Source organism: Lutra lutra, chromosome 2, assembly GCF_902655055.1.
Source record: "Lutra lutra chromosome 2, mLutLut1.2, whole genome shotgun sequence".
Taxonomy (NCBI): domain Eukaryota; kingdom Metazoa; phylum Chordata; class Mammalia; order Carnivora; family Mustelidae; genus Lutra; species Lutra lutra.
This window is the reverse complement of record NC_062279.1, coordinates 37,305,784-37,327,415: the sequence shown is the minus strand read 5'-3', so window position 1 is coordinate 37,327,415 and position 21,632 is coordinate 37,305,784. Positions and strand designations below refer to the sequence as shown.

The 21,632-nt window shown below is 39.0% G+C and overlaps 2 protein-coding genes across 5 annotated transcripts in view; both read left to right on the top strand.

Moving 5' to 3' along the window:
* Positions 1-2,207, top strand: part of LOC125092778 (A disintegrin and metallopeptidase domain 3-like) — a 138,755-nt gene extending 136,548 nt beyond the window's left edge. For both annotated transcript variants that reach the window (XM_047717161.1, XM_047717162.1), the window contains one exon: positions 2,060-2,207. The gene's annotated coding sequence lies outside the window, so the exon portion shown is untranslated. The remainder of the gene's footprint in view (positions 1-2,059) is intronic.
* A 1,841-nt stretch (positions 2,208-4,048) lies between these two features.
* ADAM18 (ADAM metallopeptidase domain 18) overlaps positions 4,049-21,632 on the top strand; it is a 187,832-nt gene continuing 170,248 nt past the window's right edge. For all 3 annotated transcript variants that reach the window (XM_047717160.1, XM_047717159.1, XM_047717158.1), the window contains exons 1-3: positions 4,049-4,139; positions 4,722-4,798; positions 14,829-14,884. In XM_047717160.1, the coding sequence (XP_047573116.1) occupies positions 4,085-4,139; positions 4,722-4,798; positions 14,829-14,884 (188 nt within the window). In that variant the 5' untranslated portion in view covers positions 4,049-4,084. The remainder of the gene's footprint in view (positions 4,140-4,721; positions 4,799-14,828; positions 14,885-21,632) is intronic.

The following is a 21,632-nucleotide window of genomic DNA, read 5'->3' as shown; positions in this document are numbered from 1 at the left end:
TAAGTCTATGGATCTCTGTTTACCGTCTGCCACCAGAGAAGACATTTACAAATACTATCCTACATGTAAAATGGTCTTATTTCTCAGTAAGGGTAAATGGGAGAGTTGGTGGTGAGGAAGGAGCTGGATAAAGGTTTTGAATATGATTGAAAGAGTGAGCCCTATTCAGCAAGGGATTTGTAAGCAAAGAGTTGGAGGAGGTGCAAGTATTTATCCAGTTCAGATGTCTGAAAGTAGGTACTTGACTTCCCAGGGTCAACTCGCAGGAGGCTTTTATTTAAATGTAAAGGATACAGTGCAGCTAAGAGAAGGCAAGCAAGCACTCATGCACAGGGCCTCAGGTTTCCTTATTTTGAATTGTAAAACAGCCCATTACAAATCCCACTGCCATTGTCTTGGCAAAAAGTGAAACCAGGCATCCAGGCTTTCCCAGAGAGAAAGACAGAGCTCTTCCATTCCAGCTGTAAATCAACTCTTTCTGATACAGGTGTAGAGCTGGCAGAGGTATGCACGCATACATCTGTGCAGGAGCTTTCCAAGCACATGAATGATCCAATAAAAAAAAAATAAGTCAGGAATATTTGATGAATAAAAGTGATGTTAGTTTAGCTGGAGTAGAGTTAGCAGGCAGCTTGTGGTAGTAAGTCAGACAGTAAACACCTGTAGACTGTGGGAAGTCTTGGGGGCTACCTGTGTTTTATTCTCAGTGAAAGGGGGAAATCACTGGAGAATTAAAGTTTCAAGCCTATGACTTCTACCTTAAAAGGCTGGTTTGTTAAAAAATGAATAAAATAAAAGTCTGGTTTGTTGAAAATAGTCTGTATAATGACAAGGGTATAAGTAGAGAAACCAGTTAGTGGCGAAACTACTGCCATGATCCAGGAGGGAAGGGGTGGTACCTCTGACCAGGGATAGTAAAGATGGTCTTAGGGATAAATGTTCAAGGTGACCAACAGAATGAATTGACAGATTGAATATAAAATGTAAGAAAAAGTGCTAAAATAATGTTTATTGATAAAGCAGTAAGATAAGCAAGGTTAAATGTAAACACAGGCTTGTTTTCAAAATTGTGTTCTTAGTACATTTTAAAATGTACATTAAAATTTATGCACATTTTGAGAGAAAAATCTGCATAGGTAATGGTGAGCCAGGACAAGTGCCTGGTATGCTCTGGCCAGTAGTTCGTTTTCTCATCTGCGAGAAAGTATTTTTCCTATAAACTATTTTTGAAGTGGTAAGGGAATGATTCAGCATGGCATGGTTTTCTTTTTACAAACTTTACTGGGATAAAGTAGGGGAAAAGTCACTCAGACTCAGTAAGAACCAAAGGCTAGTGAAACAGCTATGAGACTAACGAATACACAGAAATGCAGGAGGAGGCAGAATCAGGTAAGAGGAAAGGAACAGGAAAATTTTGGGAGATATAACAGAGGTAGACTCAATTGAAGGGGTGACTGGATGGGTATACTTTGAGAGAACTACAAAGACTTAAACATTTCTGACACAATGGATGACAACAATTTTTAGTCATGACATATTGTGACTTAGCCACAACTAGGTCAGCACCAGTTTGTGTTGGTGTTGACGTGGAGGGGTGAACAAAGAGTTTGGTTTTGAACATGTATATGCATGTGAGACAACTGTTGGAAATGCACAGAGGACTTCTGGAAGTACTCCTCCTCTGAAGATAAAAATAGACTAATAGTTATTATTTATTTCTTCACATATTTTTCTTTTCCTCTGTTTCCTTGTTGATGATTTTCTTTTGTCTTTTAACATGTCTTTTATTCTTTTAACATGAATTGTTAAAACTGTGTAAATGAAATGTATGTGACTACCACTTTATAGTATTTCCCTTTACTGGGGCTGTTGCAGATAATTCAGGAAAAAGAAAGCTGGGTTTAAGAATTTCATGGAGCATAGGCATAGACTGTGGCACTAAAAGCAGTGCTCTGTAGGCTAATTACTTGCTACACCTGTAGTTGCACCATAAAATTAGATAGCTTTTATTAACAACTAAAATTTAGTATTTCTTTTTTCTATACTTGTTTCGCGACAGTGACTAAATGATGTCAAAAAGCCAAAGGTTGGAGAAAGAATATTACCAAGACGTTCACTGTTAACAGCTTTGCTCTTGAGTGTGAAAAAAAAAATCTGCTATTCTCTCCTTTTGTTACGGCTTAAAGTTTTGAATTTCACAAAAATAAATCCTGGGAGTGAAAATATGTAGGCTTGCGTCTATTGATTCTCCTACCTGCTGTGATCCTCTAGGAAAAAATAAGCAACATTGCCTCTTTTGAACCAGGGAAGTTTATACATCCCAAGCTGTAAGCATTCCATTGTTCACTGCTGCTGCCCACCCTCTGATGCCCAGGGCCATGCTCGCTGCTCCCTTCTCAGAAGACACCCACAGTCCACACCTTTCCAATAACTCATGGTTCCCTGCCTTATCCATTCCAGGCTTTGGGATGTTGAGAGGAAATGATGCTAGGTAAGGCCAGCCCCAGAACCCTTGGATAGTCATGGGTAAGATTTTCTTGCTTCAGTACCTTCCACCCTATCTCCCTCTTACTGAGATAAGTGCACTTCTGCATACCTCAAAGCATTGTACATGGATAAGGGAACCCTCACCCTAGCCGGAGTCTAATGAGAACCTTCATAAAGAGTCTCCATCATAAAGAAAATGTTCCTGTTTCAGGGGTGGAAGTACCTCACCACAGAGACCAAGAGATTCCTTTTCCAAAAATCCATCAACTGATAAATGGATAAACGTTGTATGAATAGTGATCTATGCACAATGAATATTATTCAGCCATAGAAAGGAAGGAAGCCCTGACACAAATTGCATGAACATTTGAAACCATTATTCTAAGTGAATAAAGCCAGTCACAAACCCCGTATGTTATTCATTGGTATGAAATACCCAGAACGGAGACATCTAGAGAGACAAAGTTTAGTGATTGTGTAGGGCTGGGGTTGTTTAGGAGGGTACTAAAGAGCTGGGGGTGAGAGGTGGTGATAGCACACATCTGTGACTATATGAAAAATCCTAAAATTATTCAATTGTACACTTTAGTGGGTGAATTGTGTGGGAAAAAAAGTACATATCAGGATCAATCAAACATAACTTTCCTTCATCTTCATTGCCACTAACCTATTTTAGGTCATTATGATCAGTAGGCTGCCTTGTTTTAAAAAGAATTTTTGAGGATCCCAGATGTACTACCAGCAGATCCAAGTTTTAATCTTGACTGGAGTTTAACGTTGCAAATGTTCACACAATTCATCTGTGCAAAAGGCTGTACTGGAATAAAAGAAGGTATAGATGAGAGGTGGGCAGAAGTTGATTTAGGTTTTGGGTATGTGTGGTTTAAGATTTCTCTTAGAACATAGACATTCTCTTGTCCACTGGGGACATATTTCCTATTTGCTTGTTGCCCTTCCCACCTCTATAGCTTCCCTGCTAGTGCTTAGAGTAACTGTAAACAAAACACTTAGGTTTCCTTTCCCTCTCTTCAGCTAATTACAATTTAATGCTATAAGAATAGGCACACAGTTGAAGAAAAGTGTTTTGATTGCCTTGTCCAATATCAAGTTCAATATTCTTGATTTTTCCTTATGCAAAGAGAAGTCAGCAGGAGCACCATTTAGAAAATTTCTCCCAAGAGTTAGGGTTAACATACCTATTTCCCTCTTTCTCCTCCATCACAGCAAATAAAAAACATGCCAGAAAACCACGGCATGGAGAATTAAAATTACCAAGAACTTCACCAGAAAAGCAAATCCCGCTCATTTGCCCCTTTGTCACTATTGGAGGGTTTAATCAACGTAAACTTAGCCAGAACAAATCAGTTGTGTGCAAAGACATAAGCTTGTGTCCGCTGCGTCCCATCCTTAGAGCTGTGGAAGCCGCTTATCTACTCTGGAGCCCTAAGAGTGAGCCAGCGCGAGCTGAAAGCAAGCACAATGCTCACCCGCCCGAATGGGCCAGCGTGGTGGACTTTCCTGAGTACTTCTGACCACGAGCCTCAGAGCTGCCCAACGGCCTTCAGCCTCAGAGGTGCTGGCAGCGCTCCGGACAGCCATGTTCCTTCTGTTTGCACTGCTCTCTGTGTTTGGAGGGCTGCGTGCCCACCTGGGTAAGACCACTGGAGCCTCGACTTCCTTTTCCTTTTGCCTCCAAGCAGGGTCAGACTTCCGGGGGAGCAATTTCTTTTTCTCTGGGACCCCTACTGCCCCCACTCCCGGATCCCCTGCTGGTGCCTTCCCCCCGCATCTCCCCCTCCCGCAGGTTAGAGTAGGTGACTGAGGATGTTATCAAAAGCATCCACACTCCGCATCAGAGGTGGAAGGTCCTAGTGGCTGAAATGCAGCCAGTCTTCCTGGGTCAACCCGTCTATGGCCAGAGGTTCTGGAGGTGTGAGCACTGCCCTCAATTTATTCCTCAGAGTCCCAAGGAAACAGGCCCCTGATGTGGTTCTGGAAACAAACAAGATGGTCCTATAGAACTGTAATGTCTAATTTTTATTTATTTGTTTGGATCTTAGCCGTTTCCAGTGTGCCACTGAAAATCTGGTGAAAGCTGTGCACCAAGGAAAGCGGGCACATCTACATAAATTCACTTACACCTTGAGACCCCACCATGTACTGGGGATTAAGAACCCATGCTTGATTGAGAGAACTGTTCCAGAAGAAAAAAAAATTTTTTTTTCCTATTGCAGATTCTGAAGGAATATTACTGCATATCACAGTTCCATGGAAGATAAGGTCGAATGAGAGTGAAGATTCAGAGAAACAGGTAAATGACAAGAATATATGTTTTATAATTTAATTTTTTAAGTCTCTTTTTATTTACCTTTGTATTAAGTCAGATCATACTGCTCTCTAGTCACTTGAAAAGTACAGCATTTTCCCTGTGCTATTTTGTACATTCTGATCCTCCCTTCCCACACTTCTGCTGACTCCTGTGCCTTTCTCACTTCTCCATCTCTTCCAACATACTTGTACACAACTTCCAATAAATATTAAACTCGTTTCAGGAATCATACTGGTAGAAAAAATCAGTATGAAATATGTATAACAATGGCCTAGCCTGTAATTTACACCAATTTGTGAATGGCCACCAAGTGACAGAAAAAATAGTCTTGAGGAAAATTTGACCCAGAAACAAAAGGGTTCATGGAAGTAATGGCCAAAGAAAGAAAGAAGAAGAAGAAGAAAAGAAAAAAATTCACATCTACTTGCCTATAATGATATTATAATAAATAATAAATGTAAAAAGTAGTTGAAAGAATGCTTACTTGTTATATAAAAAAAAGTGATTAGATTGAAGGCATCCACTTTTATTATTTTCTTGGCTAAAATACTTCAAATTAGTATAGTTATAATGTTTTGCATTATAAACTGGAGGTTAAAGTGCTGTAGTCAATATATGGTAACTCTGAGAAAATTTTTCAGGTTGAAGGAAAAATTTTTGAAAAAAGGGTAAGTTAAAAAATTAAGAATTCATTAACTCTATTTTGACACGCAAAATTGGAACTTAATCATGATTAAGTTCTACTATTGAACAATTACAATAAAAATAAAATGTATGTGAAAATGTACTTGAAAATCACAATGAAATAATTTCCTTTAGAGTAGTTTCATATACTAATCTCATTTAGTTCTCAAATTAACCTTCTGAGGTAGGATATATATTCATATATATATATATGAATTTTCAAAAAAGAAGATTAAAAATGTTAACAGCATCAAACCTATGTTTCAGGACATGAAATCTAATCTTTATGACTGCAATTTCATTACAAGTAAACTGTTTTCTGTTGAAAAACTTTTACATGAAAAAAATTTTTTCTGACCTACTTCAGTTTGTACATTGCCATTGCATGACAACTTAATTTTTAAAAAAAGTTTTTAAAGAATTTATTTATTTTAGAGAGAAAGAGAGTATGAACAGGGGGAGGGGCTGAAGTAGAGAGAGAGAATCCCAAGCAGACACCGCACATTGCGAGGAGCCAGACAGGGGCTGGATCCCAGGATCCTGAGATGATGACTTGAGCTGAAATTAAGAGTTAGATGGTTAACCAACTGAGTTACCCAGGTGCTCCTGCATGATCACTTTAAAGTTCAAACTGTTGGAGTGCCTGGGTGGCTCAGTCAGTTCAGCGGCTGCCTTTGGCTCAGGTCATGACCCTAGGGTCCTGGGATTGAACTCTGCGTCACGCTCCCTGCTCAGTGGAGAGCCTACTTCTCCCTTTCCCTCTGCCTGTCACTCTGCTTACTTGTGATCTCTATCTCTCTGTCAGAAAAATAAAATCTTTACAAAGAAACAAACCAAAAACTTCAAACTATTCACTTCAAATGCCCCTCACAAAACATAAGGTGATATTGCAGGAAATAGTTTTACACAATGTGTTCAGTACTTGTCTACATTTTTTGTATTCTATATATGGAATTCCATAAACTGTTTTTCCCTCTGGTAGAGTATGCTAATACACTTTGGTTTCTGATGGTAGACCTCCTTTATCTCTCTTGTTTTCTTCCTTTAATACCTTATCATCTTTTTAAAACATTTTTATTAGACATTTAAAAAAAATTTTTTTTCATAGATTTTTGGTATGTCATAACAACCATACATTCCACTAAAGCAATGGCTTAGATTTGGGGCTATTAGAGGCCTTATGCAGAAGGTGTCCAACCTTCAAAAGTTTATCTAAGTATGTTTGTGAGTAACACTGAGAAGAATGTCCTTAGTTGAGGAGAGTAGTTAGAGTGGGTTTATTTCCTTCTGTCAATGTCTTCCTGCAAAAGACCATTATGAACACACCTGTAGACAAACAAGTTAGGTTTATTAGTCATTGCAGTAGAGAGAACACAGACCATAAGTACCGATAGGGCATCTCAGCAAGGTGTTAGAAAGGCATTATAGAATTTAGGCTTAACAGATTTGGGAGAGGTTTTAGGAAGCAGGCCTTTGCTCTGGTTTGGATGGAGTCCAGGAAGTAAAGGTAAGTCTATGATTATGTATCTTAATAAATCTTATGTAGGAGAAGGAAAGGGTAGAATAATCCTAAAGCTATAATTGTTAAGAAACTATAGCTCCTCAATAGCTCAATAAAGGCATACTTTGTCATTTTTTTCTGGCTTGGAAGATGTTTATATTTGATTCATATTTAGACACAATTGTGAAATTGCCTTGTTTTTGTCTTGACCCATTATTGTCTCACTGTGGCTGTATGTGATGTTGATGTTTTATGAATATGTTTATGTTCAACAATAGAACACTAAGGCTAGCTGATAGGACCAAATCAATTATTCAGTACCAGAGACTGCTTTTTCCTTTTTTTCTCTTTTGTAATTAATGTAAGTTAGATTATGTTAGACCTTAATCAAGGTTATACTTTGAAGCAGGAATTGAAATCATAAATGGCAGAAGACAAGTGGCTTATAGATGTATATATTAAGTTTAAGCTGTCCTGGTAGGGAGCAACAGCTACAAAGAGGACTGGTTTTACTGAACCCATCCCCCTGACAGGGGTGGGGCAATTCTGTATAGGTGGCATTACCTGAGAAACAGCACCACAGACCCCTCCCCCAGAAGACAAGCTAGAAGAACAGGTGGACAACAATCCTTATGGATCCCATGAGACTATAAAATCCCAATGCCAGGGGAAAATTGTATATTGAGTTTCAGGTGTGGCCTCACAACCTGTTTATTTTTCAGATAGAATTCTCCTTTTATTTTTTTCTTATGTTTTATCTCTGTTTTTGTTTTTTTAACCTCACTTCAACTAGATGTTTATTATATCAACTTAACTTGTATTGTTTCACACCTATATTTTTACAGATATATGCTTTATTTTGGTCCATTTTTTTTTTTTACTCTATTCAATTTTACCTATCTATGTACAAGTTTTACCAAAAATGCTGTGAATGAGATGCTGTCTAAACTGGATAAGAAAAACAGAGATAAGTTGGTAGTAACACATGAAAAAAGAATTGGAGAGATTAATAATGCCATGAAATGTTCCAATGTCAGAATTATTGGTATCCCTTAGAGGGTGGAGGGTGGTGTCTAGAAGGTAGATTTGAACAAACCATAGCTGAGAACTTCCCTAATGTGGGGAAAGAAACAAGCATTTTAGTCCAACAGGCAGAGAGGCCTCCTTTCAAAATCAATAAAAATAGATCAATACCCTGACATAAAATAGTGAAGCTTGCAAATTTTTTTTTTTTTTACAGCCTTATAAACATATATTTTTATCCCCAGGGGTACAGGTCTGCGAATCGCCAGGTTTACACACTTCACAACACTCACCATAGCACATACCCTCCCCGATATCCATAACCCCACCCCCTCTCCCAACCCCCTCCCCCCATCAACCCTCAGTTTGTTTTGTGAGATTAAGAGTCACTTATGGTTTGTCTCCCTCCCAATCCCATCTTGTTTCATTTACTCTTCTCCTACCCCCTCGACCCCCCATGTTGCATCTCCTCTCCCTCATATCAGGGAGATCATATGATAGTTGTCTTTCTCCGATTGACTTATTTCGCTAAGCATGATACCCTCTAGTTCCATCCACGTCGTCGCAAATGGCAAGATTTCATTTCTTTTGATGGCTGCATAGTATTCCATTGTGTATATATACCACATCTTCTTTATCCATTCGTCTGTAGATGGACATCTAGGTTCTTTCCATAGTTTGGCTATTGTAGACATTGCTGCTATAAACATTCGGGTGCATGTGCCCCTTCGGATCACTATGTTTGTATCTTTAGGGTAAATACCCAGCAGTGCAATTGCAGGGTCATAGGGTAGTTCTATTTTCAACATTTTGAGGAACCTCCATGCTGTTTTCCAGAGTGGTTGCACCAGCTTGCATTCCCACCAACAGTGTAGGAGGGTTCCCCTTTCTCCGCATCCTCGCCAGCATCTGTCATTTCCTGACTTGTTAATTTTAGCCATTCTGACTGGTGTGAGGTGATATCTCATGGTGGTTTTGATTTGTATTTCCCTGATGCCGAGTGATATGGAGCACTTTTTCATGTGTCTGTTGGCCATCTGGATGTCTTCTTTGCAGAAATGTCTGTTCATGTCCTCTGCCCATTTCTTGATTGGATTATTTGTTCTTTGGGTGTTGAGTTTGCTAAGTTCTTTATAGATTTTGGACACTACTGAAAGCTTTTCCGCTAAGGTCAGGAACACGGCAGGGATGTCCGTTATCACCACTGCTATTCAACATAGTACTAGAAGTCCTAGCCTCAGCAATCAGACAACAAAAGGAAATTAAAGGCATCCAAATTGGCAAAGAAGAAGTCAAACTATCACTCTTCGCAGATGATATGATACTCTATGTGGAAAACCCAAAAGACTCCACTCCAAAACTGCTAGAACTTGTACAGGAATTCAGTAAAGTGTCAGGATATAAAATCAATGCACAGAAATCAGTTGCATTTCTCTACACCAACAACAAGACAGAAGAGAGAGAAATTAAGGAGTCCATCCCATTTACAATTGCACCCAAAACTATAAGATACCTAGGAATAAACCTAACCAAAGAGACTAAGAATCTATACTCAGAAAACTATAAAGTACTCATGAAAGAAATTGAGGAAGACACAAAGAAATGGAAAAATGTTCCATGCTCCTGGATTGGAAGAATAAATATTGTGAAAATGTCTATGCTACCTAAAGCAATCTACACATTTAATGCAATTCCTATCAAAGTACCATCCATTTTTTTCAAAGAAATGGAACAAATAATCCTAAAATTTATATGGAACCAGAAAAGACCTCGAATAGCCAAAGGAATATTGAAAAAGAAAGCCAAAGTTGGTGGCATCACAATTCCGGACTTCAAGCTCTATTACAAAGCTGTCATCATCAAGACAGCATGGTACTGGCACAAAAACAGACACATAGATCAATGGAACAGAATAGAGAGCCCAGAAATGGACCCTCAACTCTATGGTCAACTCATCTTCGACAAAGCAGGAAAGAATGTCCAATGGAACAAAGACAGCCTCTTCAATAAATGGTGTTGGGAAAATTGGACAGCCACATGCAGAAAAATGAAATTGGATCATTTCCTTACACCACACACGAAAATAGACTCAAAATGGATGAAGGATCTCAATGTGAGAAAGGAATCCATCAAAATCCTTGAGGAGAACACAGGCAGCAACCTCTTCGACGTCAGCCGCAGCAACATCTTCCTAGGAACATCACCAAAGGCAAGGGAAGCAAGGGCAAAAATGAACTTTTGGGATTTTATCAAGATCAAAAGCTTTTGCACAGCAAAGGAAACAGTTAAAAAAACCAAAAGACAACTGACAGAATGGGAGAAGATATTTGCAGAAGCTTGCAAATTTTACAGCCAAAGAAACTAATCTGAGAATAGCCAGGGAGAGGAGGTTCCTTACATACGGAGGGAGGAATATCAGAATAACATCAGAACTGTCCACAGAAACCTGGCAAGCCAGAAAGGACTGGCAAGCCATATTCAGGGTACTAAATGAAAAGAAGAGATTTGAGAGAGAATGAAATGAAATGAAAATGAAAAGAACATGCAGCCAAAAATACTTCATCCAGGAAGGCTGTCATTCAGAATGGATGGAAAGATAAAGAGCTTTCAGGACAGGCAGAAACTAAAAGAATAGTGACCACTAAGCCAGCCCTGGAAGAAATATTAATGGGGATTCTGTAAGCAAAGAGAGACCCCCAAGAGTAATAAAATGCAGAAAGTAACAGAGACAATCTATAGAAACAGAGACTTTAAAGGCAATACAATAGCACTAAATTCACACCTTTCAGTAATTACTGAATATAAATGAGCTGAATGTTCCCATGAAAAGGCAGTGGGTTTCAGACTGGGTAAGAAAGCAGGACCCAGAGTGGGAGGAGCAAGATGGTGAACCAGTAGGAGACCTAAATATCATCAGGTCCCAGGAATTCAGCTAGATAGTTATCAAACCATTCTTAATGCCTACAAACTCAACAGGAGATCGAAGAGAATAGCAGCAATTCTATGAACAGAAAGGCAATCACTTTCTTGAAGATAGGACATGTGGAGAAGTGAATCTGAGGTGATATATTGGAAGACAGACTGCTGGGGAAGGGGTTGGCTCCCAGCAAGCGATAGAGAAGCAGAGCACAAAATCGGAACTTTCAGAAGTCTGCTCTATGGAGGGACATCACTCCAGAGGCTAAGCAGGGGGGATGGAATCCTCACGAGGGCAGGGTGGTCTCAGGACCCTCAGGGGTCACAGAAAGACTAGGGCAGAGCTCCCAGGTATTGGAGCGAGGAAGCTGCCTGAAGAGACAGAGCTGAGGAGAGGGTTCTCAGCTTGGGGTTGCCATAAACCAGGATCTGAGGCACAGTCAGGTCATTAGTCTTCAGGCAGGGACCCCTCAAGTGGCAGATCTGGGGAGACTTCCCCCTCCACCTTCATCCACCAGGAAGAGCAGTGCTGCGGGCATCTGCTGGGTTTGGAGACTCCAAATGGGGCCAAGTGCCAGAGATAGAAATTGATTTATTTTATACCATTGTGTGTGGAGGAGATGCTTGATATGGTTTCAGTATTCTTGATTTTTGAGTCTTGTTTTTTGGTATAACATGTGATCTGTCCTAGAGAGTGTTTTATGTGCATCTCAGAAGTATGCACATTCTTTTGTTTTCGTATAGAATATTCTGTGTAGAACTTTTAAATCCATCTGGTTTAATATTTTTTAAGGTCAGTATTTCCTCATAAACTTCCTATCTGGTTGATCTATTGGGGTTAAATCTCCTACTATTTTATATAGCCTTTTATTTTGGCGGCAGGGTGGGGGGGAGAGTGAGAGACAGCCTGGGACTGGGGAGAGGGGCAGAGGGGGAGAGAGAGGGAGAATCCCAAACCGGCTCAAGCAGGCACAGAGACTGACACAGGGCTCAAACTCAAGACCCTGAGATCATGACCTGAACTGAAATCAAGAGTCCAATGTTCAGCTGACTGACTGAGCCACCCAGCCCCCCCGATATAACTTTTAATTTCTCTATTTAGATACATCAATATTTGCTTTATGTATCTTGGTGCTCCTATGTTGGGTGCGTATGTACTGATAAATGTTATATCTTCATATTAAATTGACCCCTTTATCATTATGTAATATCTTTACCTATTATTACAGTCCTTATTTTAAAGTCTGCTTTTTTGGTTATGAATATAGTTATGCCAGCTTTTTTGTTTCCACCCCATGAACTATCTTTTTCCATCCCTTCAATTTCAGGTTGTGTGTGTCCTTTCTTCTGAAATTCATTTCATGTGGGTAGAACACGGATAGGTCTTGTTTTTTTTAATCCATTCAGCCACCTTATGCCTTTTGATTGTAGAGTTCATTTACATTTAAAGTAATTATTGATAGGCTTGTAGTTATTGCCATTTTGCTAATTGTTTTTTGGCTGTTTTTGTAGTTTTTCTCTGTTATTTTCTTTCTCTCTTCCCTTGTGGTTTGATTTTTTTTGTTAGTGCTATCTTTAGATTTCTTTCACATTTTACTTTTGTGTAGTTAACTTTTTTATGTATTTGTGATTATTGTGAGGTTTACATATAATTTCCTATTTTATGTTTTGAGTTGACAGCAACTTAAATTGGAACACATTCCAAAACTTTACATTTTTCTCCTCCTCTCATGTGTTATATTCTTGTCACATGTTGCATCTTTTTATTACCCTCCAACTAATTCTTGTAGTTTTAGCTAATTTTATTATTTCTGTCTTTTAACCTTCATACTTGTTTTATAAGTCATTGACCCACTACCTTCACTATGTGTTTACCTTTTCTAGTGATCCTTTTTAACTTTATATGTTTTCCTGTTATCAATTGGTGTTATTTCTTTTCATTTTAGAGAGGGCTTTTTAATATTTCTTTTAAGACCAGTTTAGTGGTGATAACTCCTTTAGGTTTTGCCTAACTTGAAATCTTAATCTCTTATTCAATTCAGAATAATAGCCTTTCCAGGAAGAGAATTATTGGTTGGAAGTTTTTTCCATTCAGACACTTGAATATGTCATATCACTCTCTTCTGGCTTGCATAGTTTCTACTGAAAGACTTATGAGCTCTCCTTCCATATGGTAAGTTGTGCTTCTTTTGCTGTTTTAAAAAATCTCTCTGTCTTTAACTTTGACCATTTTAATTGTAATATATCTTGGTGTGGATCTGTTTGAGTTTATTTTATTTAGGACTGTCTAGGCTTCCTGGACCTGTGTATCTGTTTCCTTCCTCATTTTAGGGAATATTTCAGTCACTAATTCTTCAAATAATTTTTCTGGCCCTTTCTCTGTCTCTCTGCTCCTTCTGGGATCACTATAATCTAAGTATTATTCCACTTGATGTTATACCAATGGTTTTTTATCTTCATTTTTTATTTCTTCTTTTTTTCCCCTGGATGAGTTCTCTTGCTTTTGTTTTCCAGCTCAATGATCCAATCTTTGGCTTCATTCAGTGCTGTTGAACCCCACTAGTATATTTTCATTTCAGTTATGGTATTCTTTAGCTCTTTAACTTCTGTTTGGAACTTTCTTATATTTATTGTCTCTTTGTTGAGGATATCACAGTGCTCATCACTATTCTTCCAAGTTTGGTGAACATCTATATGACTGTTACTTTTAACTCTTTAACAGGTTGATTGTGCATCTGCATTTCATTAATGACTTTCTGATGTTTTGTCTTTTATTTGGAACATATTCTCCTATCTCTTCACTTTCCTGATTTTCTGTATTTGTTTTTACATATTAGGCAAACCAACTACCTCTCCCAGTCTTGAAGGATCAGCTTTTTGTAGTTGTCACAAGAAGTCACAGTTTCCTCTGACCACTAGAGTTACATCCTCCAGGGGTGTCACTATAGAAGCTGTGAACACTCATCTGCCACCCATGAGAGCTGGCACCTATGCCAGCCAGATACATCATAGAGCTGCACTGAGGCCCAGGGTTGGTGGGGCGTGGTGTCTGGCCTGGCTGTAAAGAATGGATACGCTGTTATAGTGTGGACAGGGTTCTTAGTTGGGTGTGCCCAAAAACTCTAGCAAGTTAGAGAGATAGTTCCAAGATGATGCCAACCAACGCTGACATTAGCAAAGTAGGATGATATTGCTGCTATGGCACCCACCAACTTCTCTGTCACCAGAGAAAGTTCCAGTGGTTTGCTACTTTTCTGGCAGGTGCTTTAAGTTGAGTAAATGGGTCACCTTTACATATGCTCTAGATGATTTTCAAATTAGTGTTTTTGCTCTCGGTCCCAGGGTCGGCAATCCTGCATGTGCTCTGTTTAACAGTGGGTTCTCCATGCTCTACAGTCCTGAGGTTTTCCTGGATGTAATTTCTATTGGTTTTCAAAGCCTGGTATTTTGGGGACTCGGTCTCTTATCTAGGGTCTAACATTTGAGGTGTCTACTGTATAGCACAAGCCTCTGACTCCTTAGGAAAGTCTTTGTCTTCCCTCCCAATTATGTACCACCCTTCTGGAGTGTTTTTTGTTTGTTTTGTTTTTGTGTTGTTTTGTTTTGTTTTGTTTTGGTAAGATTGTATCTCTGCCTCTCCTGACCATTGCAATGCTGTCCTTTTTGTTTTCTCCTGTAGAGTCCCTATTCATCCAGTTTTCTTCAGAGTAAATTACTCCATATATAGCTATATATTGGTTGTATCCATGGGGAGGTGTGAGTTCAAGATTTTCTTGTGTTGTTATTTTGAACCCAGACCCCTCCAAGTGAGTCTTTATTAACATGAGAGAGAAGTATCAGTTTATATATTTCTGATTTACTAAGTCATCTTTATTTGCTTTATTTTAGGTAACTTATATCATTACAATTGATGAAAAACCATACACTCTGCATCTCAGAAAACAGTAAGATATAATTTTTCATTAAAACTCATATTTTAATTTTTAAATATTTTGGTATACAATTTAAATTAAATAATGCAATATAAGGTAGAATGCTTGATCAATTTGTTTTTCAATTAGGATTAATGAAGTCTTAAATAATGGAAGAGTATGAATGTTGAATGTTGAATAATAGAATGCTGAATAATAGAATGCTGCATTTTAATTTTCTAGCTTGTTATTATCACATTAAGAAATAAGTTACTTATTTGTAAATTTTTAATTGAGTATAAAGTCATTAAACCCAAGAACTGCAAGTTATATGTTAAGTGTGCCTTATGTTGGGGGGGTAAGCAAGATGGCGGAGAAGTGGGAGGTGCTGTTTCAACCAGTCCCCTAAAGTGAGCTGATTATCTACCAAAGAACTCTGATCCCCCATGACATCAGCCTGGGATTAAAATTATACACTTCTGGATCTCTATGGGGTCAGAAGATGCCAGTGGACAGGTAAAGCAGAGTGGGAACATCAGACTGATGTCGGAAGATGGACACCATCCAGAGCTCTCTAGAACCACAGCCTTTTGCACTCTGCACTTGCGCTGTGCTACTGGGGTCTGAGTCATGCTCCACACCCTCCCCTGAGAGAGTTCCATGCTAGCTGGTGCTCTCTAGGACCTGGAGAGTCTGAACACTCCCAGCCTGGTCCGGCAAGAAAATCTCAGTGTGCTATCTCTGGTTGGGACCTCTGCAGTGGTCTGGACCTGCCCAGACAGTCACAGCGGAGGCAGTCGCTGGAAGACAGCTCTCTGGACTAGTACTTCTCATAGTTTTGGCAGCACTGGAGTACAAGTAGGAGCTCCTGCGACCCTGAGACTGACTGGGGTTGTGCTTTGCTGACAGCAGAGCAGGAGTTTATGTGCTTTGGAGCATCCAGAGGGGAACAGACTGAGGCTTCTCTCTGAGATGGAGGTCTGGGTGCAGTTTGCTTTCCTCTAAATCACCAAAGAACCACCAAAAGATGCCAAGGGGAGAAAAACAAAGAAACAAACAAAAAAAACCAAAACCTCCAGAGAACAAATGCCTGAAAAACTGGTTTCCTCAGAGCCCAGCCCCTTGATAGGGGACAGGAGGAATCAACTCTAGCAAGACAGCCTGAGAAACCATGTGGCAGGTCCCTCCCCGAAAGCCAACCAAAACAAAATAAAACAAAAACAAGAGCAACTACCACTACTTCATAGAATCAACTTTTATTTTTAATTTGTTCCCACTATTCTCATTTTTTCAATTTCTTTAATAATTTTTTGACCTATTTACCATCACAATGAGATGTTCAGTACAACAAATTCCATAATAACTTTTTAACTTTTTTGATACATATACCTGTGTTTTTCTTTTGCTTTTCTATAGAGATAAGCTTCAAGGTAATCCTCTTTCCCCAGTCAATACTACCCCTATATATAAACCAGTTTTAATCCCCCTTTATCTCAGGAAAGTTGAGTCCTTTAACAAAGATATCAAGATACACCCAGGAAGAATCAAAATAACCTTTCTCGGCCACACTGAGGATTTATAACCACCCTCCCATCTTTTTGTTCTGTCAGTATTTCTGTGTATTTGTTTTTGTTCTGGTAGTATATAAATCTTATACTTCTGGTTCATTTTTGTTGGGTTCCTTTTTTTTTTTTCCCTTGTCATTTACTTTCATCAGTCTTTTTTTTTTTTTTTTTTTTTTTGGCAGTTTTTGTTTGTATGCTTTATAAATCTTACCTTTGTGGCCCATTCGGGCTGGGTCCTTTTTTTTTTTTTCCCTCTCCTTCTCTTTCTTTCTCTCTCTTTTTCTTTTTGCTTTCTTTTTGGTGGTGAATCCCGATTGCTCAGAAATGTTCCAGGGTGCACCTTGCCTGCACCACAGTTGATACATTCAACTATACATGCCCTCAACCATCTTTCACCTAAAGGACTAGGAGGAAGAATGCCCAACAGAGGAAAAATTCAGAGACTTTGCCCTCTCCATCAGAGCTCTTGGATATGAACATAAACTGTATATCTGAAAGGGAATTGAGGCAAACAATTATCTAGGCAATGTCTAGGTTGGAGAAAACCTTTAATGACAAAATGGAATTGATTAGGGCAGAAATGAAAGCCACCAGGGAAGATGTTAACGATGCTCTCAATGAGATCCAATCTAGATTCTCTAACAGCTAGGGTAACTGAGGCAGAATATAGAATTAGTGATCTAGAGGACAAACTGATAGAGAAAAAGGATCAGGAGGAGGGTGGGAACAAACAACTTAGAAGCCATGAAAACTATTAGGGAAATAAATGAAGCTATGAAATGTTCCAAGGTTAGAATTATTGGAATCCCTGAGAGTGAGGAGAAAGAAAGAAGACTAGAGGATATAGTTGACCAAATTCTCCATGAAAATTTTCCCAATCTGGTGAATGGAACCAGCGTTCGTGTCCTAGAGGCAGAAAGGTTTCCCCCCAAGATCACAGAATCTAGAAAGACCTTGAGACACCTGATTGTAAAAATGATAAATCATAATGTTAGACAGGAGCTCTTGAAAGCAGCTAGAGGAAGAGATTCCTTACATACAGAGGAGGGTCCATCAGAATAATGTCAGACCTTCCACAGAAACCTGGCAAGCCAGAAAGGCCTGGCAAGATGTATTCAGGGCACTAAATGAAAAGAACACGCAACCAAGAATACTTTATCCAGCAAGACTGACATTCAAAATGGATGGAGAGATAAAGAGCTTCTAAGACCAGCAAGGTTTAAAAGAGTATGTGACCACCAAGCTGGCACTACAAGGAATATTAAGGGAGGTTCTATAAAAGAGGAAAAAACCCAAGAATATCATTGGACAGAAATTTATGGAGACAATCTATAGAAACAAAGACTTCACAGGTAACATGATGTCAATAAAAACATATCTCTCAATAATCAATCTCAACCTGAATGGCCTAAATGCACCCATAAAATGGCACAAGGTTGCAGATTGGACAAAATGATAGGACCCATCCATGTTGTCTACAAGAGACCCATTTTGAACCTAAGGATACATCCAGACTGAAAGTGAAGGGGTGGAGAAGCATCTTTCATGCCAATAGGTCCCCAAAGAAGGCTGGGTAGCAATTCTCATATCAGATAAATTAGATTTTAAACTAAAGACTGTAGTCAGAGATACAGAAGGACACTACATCATTCTTAAAGGGTCTATCCACCAAGGAGATCTAACAATTGTAAATATTTATGCCCCCAGTATGGGAGCAGCCAACTCCATAAGACAACTGTTAATCAAGATAAAGAGTCATATTTATATGAATACATTAAGAGTAGGGCAAATTACCATATCACTCTCAGTAATAGACAGATCATCCAAGCAGAAAGTCAATAAGGAAACAAGAGCATTGAATGATACATTGGACCAGATGAACCTCATAGATATATACAGAACATTCCACCCTAAAACAACAGAATACTCATTAATCTCAAGTGCACATGGAACCCTCTCCAGAATAGACCACATACTGGGTCACAAATCAGAGCTCAACCAATACCAAAAGAATGAGATGATTCCCTGCATATTCTCAGATCACAATGCTTTGAAACTGGAGCTCAACCACAAGAAAAAGTTTGGAAGGAATTCAAACACCTGGAAGCTAAAGACCACCTTGCTTAACAATGGTTGGATCAATCAGAAAATAAAAGAAGAGCTTAAACAAATCATGGAAACCAATGAGAATGAAGATACTTCTGTCCAAAATCTATGGGTTGCAGCAAAGTTGGTCCAAAGGGGGAAATACATAGCTATCCAAGACTCCCTCAAAAAAAAAAAAAAAAAAGAAAATCCAGAGTACACCAGCTATCTTTACACCTCAAAGAATTGGAGAATCAACAACAAATTAAGCCAACCCCACACACAAGAAGGGAAATAACCAAGATTAGAGCAGAGATCAATGAGATACAAACTAGAGATACAGTAGAATGCATCAGTGAAACTAGAAGCTGATTTTTTGAAAGAATAAGATCAATAAACCATCGGCCAAACTAATCCAAAAGAAAAGAAAGAAAACCCAAATTAATAAAATTATTTGAAAAGGGAGAGATCACAACACCAAGGAAATAGAAACAATCATCAGAAATTATTATCAACAGTTATATGCCAGTAAGTTAAGCAACCTAGATGAAATAGATGCATTCCTGAAAACCTACAAACTTCCAAAACTGAATCAGGAAGAAATTGACAACCTGAATAGACCAATATCTAGTAACAAGATTGAAGCAGTGATCAAAAACCTCCCAAAAAACAAGAGCTCAGGACCTGACAGATTCCCTGGGGAAATCTACCAAACATTCAAAGAAATAATACCTATTCTCCTGAAACTGTTTCAAAACATTGAAACAGAAGGAAACCCTTCAGACCCTTTCTATGAAGCCAGCATTACCCTGATCCCCAAACCAGGCAAAGACCCCACCAAAAAGGAGAATTTTAGACTAATATCCCTGATGAATACAGATGCCAAGATTCTCAAGAAGAACCTAGCTAATAGGAGCCAAGAGTACATTAAAAAGATTATACACCATGACCAGGTGGGATTTATCCATGTGATGCAAGGGTGGTTCAACATTTGCAAATCAATCAATGTGATAGAATAAATCAGTAAGAGAAGAGAGAAGAACCACATGGTCCTCTCAATTGATGGAGAAAAAGCATTTAACAAAATGCAGTATCTGTTCCTGATTAAAACGCTTCAAAGTACAGGGATAGAAGGAACATTCCTCAACTTCATAAAATCTATCTATGAAAAACCCACAGTGAATATCATCCTCAATGGGAAAAAGGTCATAGCCTTCCCTCTGAGATCAGGAACACGACAAGGACGCCCACTCTCACCACTCTTGTTCAACATAGTATTAGAAGTCCTAGCAACAGCAATTAGACGACAAAGAGAAATAAAATGTATTCAGATTGGCAAAGAAGAAGTCAAACTCTCTCTGTTCGCAGATAATGTGATACTTAATATGGAAAGCCCAAAAGACTCCACCCCCAAACTACTAGAACTCATTCAGTAATTCAGTAATGTGGCAGGATATAAAATCAATGTACAGAAATCAGTTGCTCTCTTATACACGAACATTGAAAATACAGAAAGGGAAATGAGAGAATCGATTCCATTTACTATAGCACCAAGAACCATAAGATATCTGGGAACAAACCTAACTAAAAATGTAAAGGATCTGTACTCAAGTAACTATGGAACACTCATGAAAGAAATTGAAGAAGACACAAAAAGATGAAAGACCATGCCATGCTCATAAACATTGTTAAAATGTCTATACTGCCTAGAGCAATCTATACTTTCAATGCCATTCCGATAAAAATTCCACGGACATTTTTCAAAGAGCTGGAGCAAACAATCCTAAAATTTGTATGGAATCAGAAGATACTCCAAATTGAACAGTGTGGAGATTCCTCAAGAAATTAAACATAGAGCTTCCCTATGACCCTACCCCAACGATACAGATGTAGTGAAAGGAAGGGCCATCTGTACCCCAATGTTTATAGCAGCAATGGCCACGTTCGCCAATCTGTGGAAAGAACCAAGCTGCCTTTCAATGGACGAATGGATAAGGAAGATGTGGTCCATATACACTATGGAGTATTATGCCTCCATCAGAAAGGATGAATACCCAACTTTTGTAGCAATATGGATGGGACTGTAAGAGATTATGCTGAATGAAATAAGTCAAGCAGAGAGAGCCAATTATCATATGGTTTCACTTATTTGTGGAGCATAGCAAATAACATGGCGGACATGGGGAGATAGAGAGGAGAAGGGAGTTGAGGGAAATTGGAAGGGGAGGAGAACCATGAGAGACTATGGACACTGAAAAACAACCTAGGGGTTTAGAAGGGGTGGGGGGTGGGAGGTTGGGGGACGGTGGTGGGTATTGGGGACGGCACGGAGTGCATGGAGCACTGGGTGTGGTGCAAAAACAATGAATACTGTTACACTGAAAAGAAATTTAAAAAAAAATAATAAAAATAGGAAAACAAGAAAGAAAACCAATGAAATAAAAATGTGATTTTTTTGGAAAAAAAAAGTTACTCCAAAATTCTAAGGAAATGTTGAAAAAGATAAACAAAACTGGGGGCAGGGGTGCCTGGGTGGCTCAGTGGGTTAAAGCCTCTGCTTTCGGCTCAGGACATGATCCCAGGGTCCTGGGATCGAGCCCCGCATCGGGCTCCCTGCTCGGCAGGGAGCCTGCTTCCTCCTCTCTCTCTGCCTGCCTCTCTGCCTACTTGTGATCTCTGTCTGTCAAATAAATAAAATCTTTAAAAAAAAAAAAAACTGGGGGCATCATGTTGCCTGATTTCAAGCTTTACTACAAAGCTGTCACCAAGACAGCATGGTACGGGCATAAAAACAGACACCTAGACTAGTGGAACAGAGTAGAGAGCCCAGATATGGACCCTCAACTCTATGGTCAAATAATCTTCAACAAAGCAAGAAAAAATATACAATGGAGAAAAGACAGTCTGTTCAATAAATAGTGCTGGGAAAATTGGACAGCTATGTGTGGAAGAATGAAACTCAACCATTCTTTTACACCATACACAAATATAAGCTTGAAATGGATAAAAGACCTCAATATGAGGCAGGAATCCATCAGAATCTCAGAGGAGAACATAGGCAGTAACCTCTTCGACATCGGCCACAACAACTTCTTTTAAGATATGTCTCCAAAGGCAAAGGAAACAAAAGC